A 10,418-nucleotide genomic window follows, 5' to 3' on the forward strand; every position below is an offset into this window, starting at 1 on the left:
TGTTGGGTAAACTATATCTTTCAGGACTACATCAACCAATTCAAAAATAACTGATATCTTAAGTAAAACTCCGTGAGGAAAATGAAAAAGTTGAAACATTTGAATTACAGAATTTTATGCTTTTGCGAAATTAGGACAAGGACCAACAAGTGATAGTTTTTTCGTGAAATGCTTTGATATCTTGTTTTAAACCGAGACGAATCAGGTCAAATTTAATGCTATAAGTGTCTTTTTTTACAGGTCGTCCAATTGTACAATTTGCTTCAGATGCCAACTCCATTTTTGTGTAAATTGAATTAAATACTGCTTTTCTATAGATTATCGCTCGTGAAAAGCGATATGAAATCGTGCAAAAATCACCTGTTTTGAAATTCTTGAACAATTTCCTCGATGTATCAAAAAAATTTTATGCCCTCTTTTTCCAAAATACCATTCAGTTTTCAGCAGCTGCATTTATTTATAGAGCTTTTCTGAGAATTCTTTTGAATTTTCCGAGGCAAACTATTAGTAATCTTTTACAGCCACTGAAGTTATTATCCTCTTTTTGTTTCTGGGTAAATCATTTTCCAACTTCAAAAAGATTACAAGCTCAAACTCCAGAACCACTAGGCATGCGTAGAAAGTGAACTTTCTGCACATTACTAGACATTGACTCAGTGCACTATCATATTCCCCTGTGTTTCAGTCTGAAGCAAATAATATTTTGCAGAAATCTTAAACCCAAAAGTACGAGGAAGTGCCGACCAGTCCCATTAAAGTGCACTTCACATAATCACGTTTCAGATGAAAAAGTAATTGTACTTTCTCAAAAAACGGATACGTCAAGAGTTTCAAATTGTATAAAAGGCTTCACCAAAGTAGTACTTTTTCAGTGTGCTCTGAGAAAGTCTTATCAAAATTATTCTGCAACTGTTATTTAGTAACTACTATTCCTGAAACCGTTGCTATGTATTTTCGGGTTTCATCGTCGCCCTCGACACTCACAGCGAAGTGTTGAGGTAGGCATGTAGCCCGAAAACAAATATGTCAACGGACCCTTGAAATGGGTTTGTTTTTATTGTAATGGGAGATTATGATAGGCCATGGTGTAAAAATAAAGAAAGACATAGATATTAAGGCAAAATACAGGGTGGCTTTTAATTATTGACACCAAACTTCCGAGCTAGATATGGTGCACACCAAGCGCAGTAATTCCGTTTGTTTTATACTTTTCTCGTTCGTCTACTCAGTGTTAATATTTCTGCCAAATTTCATGACATGAATTTATGTCTGAAAAAAATGGTGGCTCATTTTCCAAGCATTGTTTTTGTCATCAACTTTTCAATTGAAGGTAACCTCCTGAGTGATGTTACGAAACCAGTCTGTGTGGACCGCATGTTGGTTCATCATACCACCAAATAATTTTTTCTCATTTCCACTGAGGTGGGTCATTTAATAACCGATTTTCGAGTATCTGTGACATCAGTTACGATTGTCCTAGCCGCGAAAAGAAGGATTTGCTTAAATTCAGACGAGAGTCACAGAAAGCTCGCTGTTACACACATATTATTATTCTAGCTTAGTTAAAAGAAAAGAGGAAAACAAAAGTTCACAAAGACTTATTAGCCAACCTAATAGAATGGAATCATCATTTTAATGCGTATTTGTTGTTATTTATATTGAAAAAAACGTTGTAGATCGTCGAAAAAATTGAGAAAATAAGAAAATAATCTTTGAAATAAGTCCGAAATGCGGTGCTTTCCGCACTTGCGCCTTTAACAAAAATTTAACTAGATATTCAATTTTTTTTTCTCAGACAGCGATAATACTTGCTGGAGAAGAAGACGTTTCCAGGTTTGGCATTTTCCTTATGAACATTTGAGTATTCCGCCTTATGGTGAATACCAAGTATTATATTATCTATCAGTTCCGAGCTGTAAAGATTTGACAAAATTCAACATACTGATTTTTTTTAAACTTGCGTATTTTTCCTATCTACAAACGTTTGAGGATTCTTTGTGATAATTATTTTCAAACTGTGAAAATACTAGTTAAAATAACTTTGAGCCAATTTTTTTAACTTGTGAAAGTTATCAAGAAGATATGCAACTAAGAAAACGTTTACCAAAATTTAATTGAGAGACAGTTCGTTTTGGAAGTTAGAAATAGTTTTTCTTAACATTCTTCTCCCATGAAAATAGTATTATGAGTTCCAAAAAATGTCCTGAATGTTCTGCAATTTTCATTTAAAAATTGAATTTATTCTTCTCACCTCTTCTAAATCTTTCCTGATGAACTTCGAAAGTTTTTTTTTTCATTTTTATCACAAAGAATCCTCAAACGTTTGTAGATAGGAAAAATACGCAAGTTTAAAAAAAATCAGTATGTTGAATTTTGTCAAATCTTTACAGCTCGGAACTGATAGATAATATAATACTTGGTATTCACCATAAGGCGGAATACTCAAATGTTCATAAGGAAAATGCCAAACCTGGAAACGTCTTCTTCTCCAGCAAGTATTACCGCTGTCTGAGAAAAAAAATTGAATATCTAGTTAAATTTTTGTTAAAGGCGCAAGTGCGGAAACCACCGCATTTCGGACTTATTTCAAAGATTATTTTCTCATTTTCTCAATTTTTTCGACGATCTACATCGTTTTTTTTTTCAATATAAATAACAACAAATACGCATTAAAATGATGATTCCATTCTATTAGGTTGGCGAATAAGTCTTTGTGAACTTTTGTTTCCCTCTTTTCTTTTAACTAAGCTAGAATAATAATATGTATGTAACCGGATATGGTATATAAGCTGATAGGGTTGTTCACAATAACCATCATTTGCCCTGTTCTCATTCCGCTTGCGAACGGGATGCCTCTTGTGATGTCCACTGTTTTTGGATGAAATTCATGTTTGATGACGTCTACTGGCTGTTTAACGAAGTCAAGACATTGGGCTTTTCTGTGATGGTTAGTTTATATGACCCTCTTCTCATCTAAGGTGATAATATAATTCAGCCGCTTAAAGTTCCCGAGTAGAGTAAGAAGTTGCATGCTCATGTCCACTTGCCGCGGAACATCAAAACTGGTCAAAACGGTGAGGTATCCGCCGTCCAAGTTTTTCTGTCTTTCCCAACTTTAACAATCCATCATCAATAGTGGTATGGGTTGTCCCTAAAGTGATTGACATTTCACAGGTAGATTGGAAAGGGCCCCGTTCAACTAGATCTCTCAGCTTGTCTAGATTTCGAAGTACTGGTCAATTGGGACAAGTTTCATCTTTCATTGAAAAGTCCTGGTTCTTGAACTTGCCAACCCAATTTACAACGGTGTTTCTTTGAGGACATTATTTTTGTAAACTTCCCAAAAAAAAAAGTGGTTATGAAAAAGGGAATTCTGTTCGCAAGCGGAGCAGGGCAAATGATGGTTATTGTGAACAATCTTATCATCTTATTTACCAAATCCTGTTACACACATGTTACTGTTCTTGCTCAGTGAAGATAAACGAGGAAAACAAAAATGCGCAAAGACTTATTAGCCAACCTAGTAAATGTCCCGTTTAAAAAATTCGAAAAGTGAGAAAACCGATTTTCCGCTTAGTTGCTAAGCAATAATGAGCCGTATCACAATTTCGTGTTGTTTGAAGAGCATTTTGAGATTGTGTAGAAAAAAACCAGTCTCAAATTGTCTTCGTCAAAGACCTTTCAATGATTTTTGATTCCCAGATCACGACCATTTTGATGGGCCAATAAAAATCGATTTTCCATTTTATTATTTTTTGGGAACTGTCGTCCAGAACTTGATTTACATTCGAAGTAACCTTCAATTCGATAAAACATTCGTGTTCGTGATTAATTCGTGTTTGTGATTCGTGATTAATGGGACCAATATATCTCAAAAGCTGAATCTCGTCTTTGTTAAAAACGCGCAAGAGTTTTCCTTTCTTTTTTCATTTCAACCCAACCGAGCTACACTCGAAACTTGTATTACACCTTTTACCAAGGATCGGAGAAAATGACAGCAAAATCGGCGAGTCTGTGAGCTCGTGGTGAAATATAAAACTGTGAAAAGAAGTTGACTTCAATTTGTAAACCATTTTCAAATGTTTTTCTAATCAGTTCACGTTTTAGCTCAAGTTGTCGATTTTGTTACACTTCAGAAAACTTTTTCGCGAGGTAATCAGAGCACAATGCTTTCTAGTTTTCGTTTCTCTCACTTCACGGCTGTCTTTCGTTTGCCCATCTTATCGCAAAAAGACGCGTATGAACTACCACAAGGTTTCTCCGGTGCAGCATGCTTTCAAATGAGAAGACCCATCTCTTGTTCTCCCTCTCCTCGTTATATTCTCTCCTTCCATTCAACACCATCAATTCGGCGACACTTGCACGTAACGCGACCCTCCGTCACTCTCTCTTGACACGGCCGTCCGGCTGCGCGTTGAGGACAGCACACAACGCGCTTTGCCGCCTCTCTTCCCCCTCGCATTTCTACGTCTCTCTGTTTTACACACTCTCTTTTAAAGGCGCATAGCCCGCGGGCGATTGGCGGGTCTCGCAACGCCCGTTCTCTTCATTGGATTTCTGAACGTTTACTTGTTTTGGCAGCATTGTTCGGCATTTTTTGAACGTTTCTACTCGCGTTTTCTGCTTTTTTAAACGTTTTTTCCCTTAACCAATCATTTCTCACAGAATTTTTACGAATTTTCACAATAATATGTTTTCAATACGTTTGAGATTTTTTTACAGGTAAAATGAGTAGAAATCTAGTGCGCTACAATCCTCCACCGGAGCAGTACCTTCAACGGTGCACGCGAATGTGGGCAAGGGATCGAGCAACTGGAGGAGTGTCACTGGCGTTTGTTCCGGACTTCAACAAAGGAATCGAGACGCCGGAGGCTATGGAGAAAGTTTGCGAAGAAGCTGAGAGCATCCTCCTGAAGCACAAGGTGAGTTGAAAATATCCAAAAGTTTTTGTTGGTGGTCATGGGGAGCGATCATTAGACAATGCTAGTTAATCTTTATCGTGAACTGTTTTGTTTCAGCTCTTCTCCGAGGAGACAAGATTCTTCACCGAGGACTACTCTTCCAAACTGGATGTTCTGGAGACAACATTCGAAACACTGATGACGGAACTATTAGATGAAGTACCAGCGCCACATCTTCGTCTGGAATATTCTAATGTCATTGCATTCTACATGACAGCTCGTGAGATGTTCACGTTCATATCTACTTTCACAGAGAATGAACACTGGGTTATGCCGTGTGATCTCGTCGATAAGTTTATCGAATATTTTGAAACGGTTCGCTTGATCAAAAAGTACTCGTTTGTGGATCTCCGCAATTTCTTGGAAGTGTTGGAGTTTAGCAACGAAATATTGCTGTGCATTCAGACACACTATCGTATCAAGAAAAAGTTCATCAGAAATGAAGAACCCAGTTTTCCTCGAGATGACTGTGAGAGATACTATTCTTACGATTACGAATGGTTCTGTGGATCAGTGATTTCTGGACCGTGAGTTTACTGTGCATGCTGAGCCCCCAATGAGCTATTTTGTCTTTTCAGATACCATATGGATTGTTGTCGTTGGTTGTGTGTCAGTCGTCATGCGCAGATGAATCTTACCATCTTCCGTTGCGAGACAATGGCCGCCGCTCATGGAACGTTCTTCGACTACTTGATGAACATCCCAGTCCCATTCCCAGGATCTGCTGACTCCCCAAAACTTATTTTGAGTGCTTTGAGCTCTAGAGAAGCGTGCTTTAGAGATGCTAACATGAGGTCACTCGCTACTCTTAAAGAGTTGATCGAAGGAGATCCGGAGCTCAAATACACTCGCGACACAGCCAATTTTGTCAATCTTCGAGGCGATATTCGCCGTAAAAAGCGGAACGTGGCAGATTTGTTAGTTAGAAGCGAGAGAAACAACTGTCTTCCATTCTATCTCATAATCTCTGTCCTCTCAAGAGTCGAAGCTCAACTTTTGCTGCTCCACAGAGCCTATGCTCCTTTCATAGATAAGAATATCGGGTTGTATGGAAAGAGCATGCCAAAAACGGTAATAGTGAAACAATCCTTGTCTCCAAAATATTTTCCTTTTTTCAGGTATTCGAGATCGCCTTCAGAATCTTTGTCATCACAAATGCCGAAACTTGTAGCAAGTTGCCTTTGAACCCTGAAATTGAAGGATTGCTCAAACAACTCAACACTGAGACTCGTATTCATATTCAACGATTCTACGAGGACTACGAGGAGGAATGCGAGAAATTCTACACTGAGCCAGTTCCGGTCGATTTGGAGAACGATACCAATCAATTCCCATATCAAGTGGACGTTGATGACTTCCCGGAGGATCTCGCTGACTTTGTCACTCCAATGATAACTCACTTGTACTGGGAACAGTATGAGTTAGATCGGTTGAATGAGGACTATGCGTTTGTCAAGCAGGGTTACTTTGATTGGCCAAAAGCAGCGTAAGTGATGCATAAACATGTTATAATGGGAACAATCAAATTTTCAGAGGTACTGCCCCGTTCACAATAAACAAGCATAGACCGGCGATACATGCGTTCGACTGTAATTTCTCGCAAGTCTATAGCCAAAATATCTGTGAGCGAGTTCAAAAGAGCCACTGCATCAAAGCCATCAATCGTATTGCCTCTGATGCTTTTTGGGGAAACGAAATCATCAAATCTTGTGAACAAGCTATCGAAGAAGCCAAATGTGTTCCGTCGATCTCTGAAATCAATCAGGAATTTGCTACCACTTTCAAAGCCGCGATTGGTGAGAAGGTTCTAGATGGAATGGATGTAGTTGAAGTGACGAATATGATCGGAGAAATTGTACATGCTCACATATCTGCGAGTGCACTTCGTACCAAGTATCCAAGCCCGAAAGGAGAAATAGGAACTGCACAAACAGCAAAAAACATAGCGAAGGAAGTTCTTCAGACATTTTTGGACTACGTCAAAACTCAGGAGGCAATGGTCGCCAAAAAATTGTCAGCTCCGAAGACAAAGGTAGAGGCTGTAGGAGCAGCTCGTGCTGCTCAAAAGTCAATAATCGATCGATTGGATCTACTACACCGCCAACTTGTCGCTCAAGCCACCGGTACTCGACTTCCAGAAAATATTATTTCGGAAAGCAGTGACGAAGCTACCAGCAGCGAAGCTTCCGATAATGGAATTGATGACGACGACACGTTCTACCCTGTGCCCGATCCAACTTTGGATTTGTTCTTTGACGCCCTCAATCAAGCACCGTTGTCTCACAAGGAATTCGGAGAAATCATGGCTAGTGGAATGTTTGGAAGTGAGGTCCCACCAGAGATGGTCAATGCTTTCCTTGCTCGAGTCATCAAAGTCACCTACTGCTGGGCTTCATTTGATATATCGGATATGACCAACCCAATCTACAACGTTCCACTCGATTAATTGTCAACTTCTTGTCAATTTTTTGAAACTGTTTTTTTCTCGCAATGTTTCTGATCCCATCGGCATGTAACAGTACTATCTGTCAAATGAGACAGTCTTCTCAGCACTAGCCTAACAAAGTCCCAGTTATACGTCAGTATCCCATCTACTTTATCAATTTCTTGTCAATTTAAGTACACTCGTTTGCTTTATATATGACGTTTATATTTTTCCATTTTTGCATTTTGATTTATCACTGGGAAAAATTATCGTGCAATGGTCGCTTGTCGCTTTTTCAATTTTTTTATCCACTGGTTTAAAACCTCTGAACTATCTTTAATATTCTTCAAACATTTATTTCAATATTTAAATAACTTTCTTTTTCAGATTGAACATGTATTTAAATACACCTCAGGACGAGAACGCGCTTGAGGAAATGAGAAAGCGAAGAATTTTAGCCGCCGTTCAGAAATCCAAGAATGACTGCGACGGTGGTACTATAAGTGCGGAGGAACTCGAAAAGCTGGAAACATCACAAAATCAAGAACAACCTCCACAGTTTCAATCTTACGCCGAATTTCGACAATGGTCTCAGGCTAACCAGGCCCGTCACACGGTCAGTTAAATTTGATTTAAGTTTAAAAATAACACTTTCGATAAATTTTCCAGATCATTGCGGATCAGTCGCGTTACGTTGTGGAAGGATACGCTTTGAGACGGCGCGAAATGAACGAAGAAATCAGTGAGCTCACCAAAGAGTTCTTCTCTGCTACTAACGCCATATCGAAAAGAGATCATCTCCAACTGGTCAACTTGTTTGGTATCTACACAGGTCTTTACGGAGCGATAGTGGATACTACTGAAAGGGATTTCAAACAAGGCGAATATTCCTTTATAAACTGCGATGCTTTCGAAGCATTTGAAAATTTCTTACCCAAATTGGAGGAATGTTTCCGCACAGGTGCACCAGTGGAACCCCAACTTTTTGGGGAGCTCTTGGAAATTCGCGATTCTGTGACGGACGCCATTCGTGACCACCATCAGGTTGCAGCACCCATGCATTCGGCGGAAGAAGTTGTTGTCGGAAGACACGTTCGTGATCGCTACCAACCATTCGATACTGATTGGCTTTGTACTACAGACCGCACGGATCGGTGAGTTCGAGAATTTCTGAAATTCGAATCATTTATTTCTTTTCTTTTTCAGAATGCTTCTTCCCTACATGGAACAACTATGGAGCTCTCGAATGCAACACTCATCACTAGCCAGAGCTCGTCTCGATTTAATTGCCGAAAACAGAGCCAAGGGCGTTAACTTTGTGAAAAACCTCGTTATCAATGATTTTCAAAACAAAAAGAACGGAAAAGCAGTTCAAGCCTTTTTGAATAAAAATCTTTGTAATCAGCGCGGAAATTTCATTAAAACGTACCTCACCCTCCGAGGAAATGAGAAAAGAGATGGACTATTGAGATTTGTACTGGCACAGGAGCAATTCAATCAGATGGCCGATATGGTACGTCAGAAAAAAGCAGCATTGCATCGGAATTTGGACAAATGCAAAGATAGAGACTTTCAACGAAAACTTTATTTGATGGGTGCTATCTCAAATATTGAAGCCCAAATGCTTGTTATCCACAAAATCTGGGCTTTGTACATTGACAAAGAGAAAGGCTTATTTGGAATAGCTCCTACAGACAGAGTGAGTTATTCAGAAAATAGTTGTTTTGCAGTTCCACGAAAATATTTTTAGGTTCTCAAAGCTTTGCGTGACCTCATCAGAGCAACCGTGGAGAATAACTGCCTAAGCGTCGGGGTCAAAAGGATTATTTACCAGAAGACGGATCGTCTTCGTAAAGCGCTTCACAGGGATGCTCGCACCTACTACCATGAGCAAGAAGCTTCGAGCAGTCAACACTTCAACGAAGCTCCCGAACACGAAGTTTTGCTTAATGACGACAACGATGATCAGGTCACTCATCGAGCAGTTCTCTCCGACGACTATCCTGTTGATTTGGCTAACAAATTGGCTAGAAACCTGTGGTATTCAAAGACTGAGAACATGCGTATGGAGGAGCAGATTTATCTTGCAAAGTATGCAAAAAGACAAGAATGGCGAGAACCTCGGTGAGTAGTAGTTTCTGAACAATTTTGATTCAATATTATTATTTTTCAGAAGTGATCAGAATTACATTATAAATTCTTGCACTGGAACCTTTGCTTTCTACTCAAATGCTTCAGAATTTGTGGATGAGGAAGAACTAAGAGCCATTCTTACATCACTAGAGGCTTGCACTTCGATCGACTGTTCAGAAGAAATACTTGGAACGACTGTAATAGAGCAAATCGATTATGCATTTGAATTAAACAGAGCAGTTCCTCTTCGTGACGATCTTCGCGTCTTGTTGGAACAAGAATTCGTCGTACAGCTCCAGAATCAGCTTGTCGAGGGAAAGGATGCTAGGCAAATTGCAAGAGATTACTACCAAATACTCAGCTTGTACATAGCCGCTACTCGCTCCAGAAAGCGTTTCCCACAGTACACGTCAGATGAAGTTACATTGGATATTGTTCGTGAAGTGGTGGACACGCATATGGACTATCTCGAAGAATTGATGGAAACCCCGCCGAAAAGACTACGCCCTTTATCACTTTCTCCAAGCGATGGCGAATTTGAGATTGTACATGCGGAAGGCAATCTTCCAGGTCCCGGTTCATCCCAATGAATCGGGCTTTCTAATTGTTGTATGTATCTTTTTTTCATATTATTGTTCCGTTTTCAGGAACCTTTTCTTTTTACTCTTTTTCATTCCCCCTCTCCCCCGAGCTGGTTCTATTGACTTCTAATTCCATAATTTTTTCTTCAAGTTCTCAAAATGATCTTTTTCCTTGCCTGAACAAGTTCTAGCTATGGTTCTCTCCCAACCCCCCCCCTTTTTTTCCGATGTTCTCGACTCGATCGCAGACGAAGATTTTATTTGGCATGCGTTATAGTATGTTCCTGCTTCTTGTTCGAAGTCCCCCCCCCCCCCCCC

The 10,418-nt window shown here is 39.5% G+C and overlaps 2 protein-coding genes across 2 annotated transcripts; both read left to right on the forward strand.

Annotated features, from left to right (window-relative positions):
* Positions 1-4,727: 4,727 nt before the first annotated feature.
* On the forward strand, positions 4,728-7,407 carry CBG05026 (the record flags this gene model as incomplete). The annotated part of the gene is made up of 5 exons (XM_045239820.1): positions 4,728-4,922; positions 5,019-5,488; positions 5,540-6,038; positions 6,080-6,447; positions 6,495-7,407. 5 exons carry the CDS (start codon positions 4,728-4,730, stop codon positions 7,405-7,407), a joined length of 2,445 nt encoding a protein of 814 aa, XP_045092820.1.
* A 373-nt stretch (positions 7,408-7,780) lies between these two features.
* CBG05027 lies at positions 7,781-10,109 on the forward strand (the record flags this gene model as incomplete). Its single annotated transcript, XM_002644808.1, has 5 exons — positions 7,781-8,002; positions 8,056-8,540; positions 8,593-9,085; positions 9,137-9,510; positions 9,560-10,109. 5 exons carry the CDS (start codon positions 7,781-7,783, stop codon positions 10,107-10,109), a joined length of 2,124 nt encoding a protein of 707 aa, XP_002644854.1.
* Positions 10,110-10,418: the final 309 nt, after the last annotated feature.

The sequence above is a fragment of the Caenorhabditis briggsae genome (genome assembly GCF_000004555.2).
Source record: "Caenorhabditis briggsae complete genome, chrX, whole genome shotgun sequence".
NCBI classification, from domain to species: Eukaryota; Metazoa; Nematoda; class Chromadorea; order Rhabditida; family Rhabditidae; genus Caenorhabditis; species Caenorhabditis briggsae.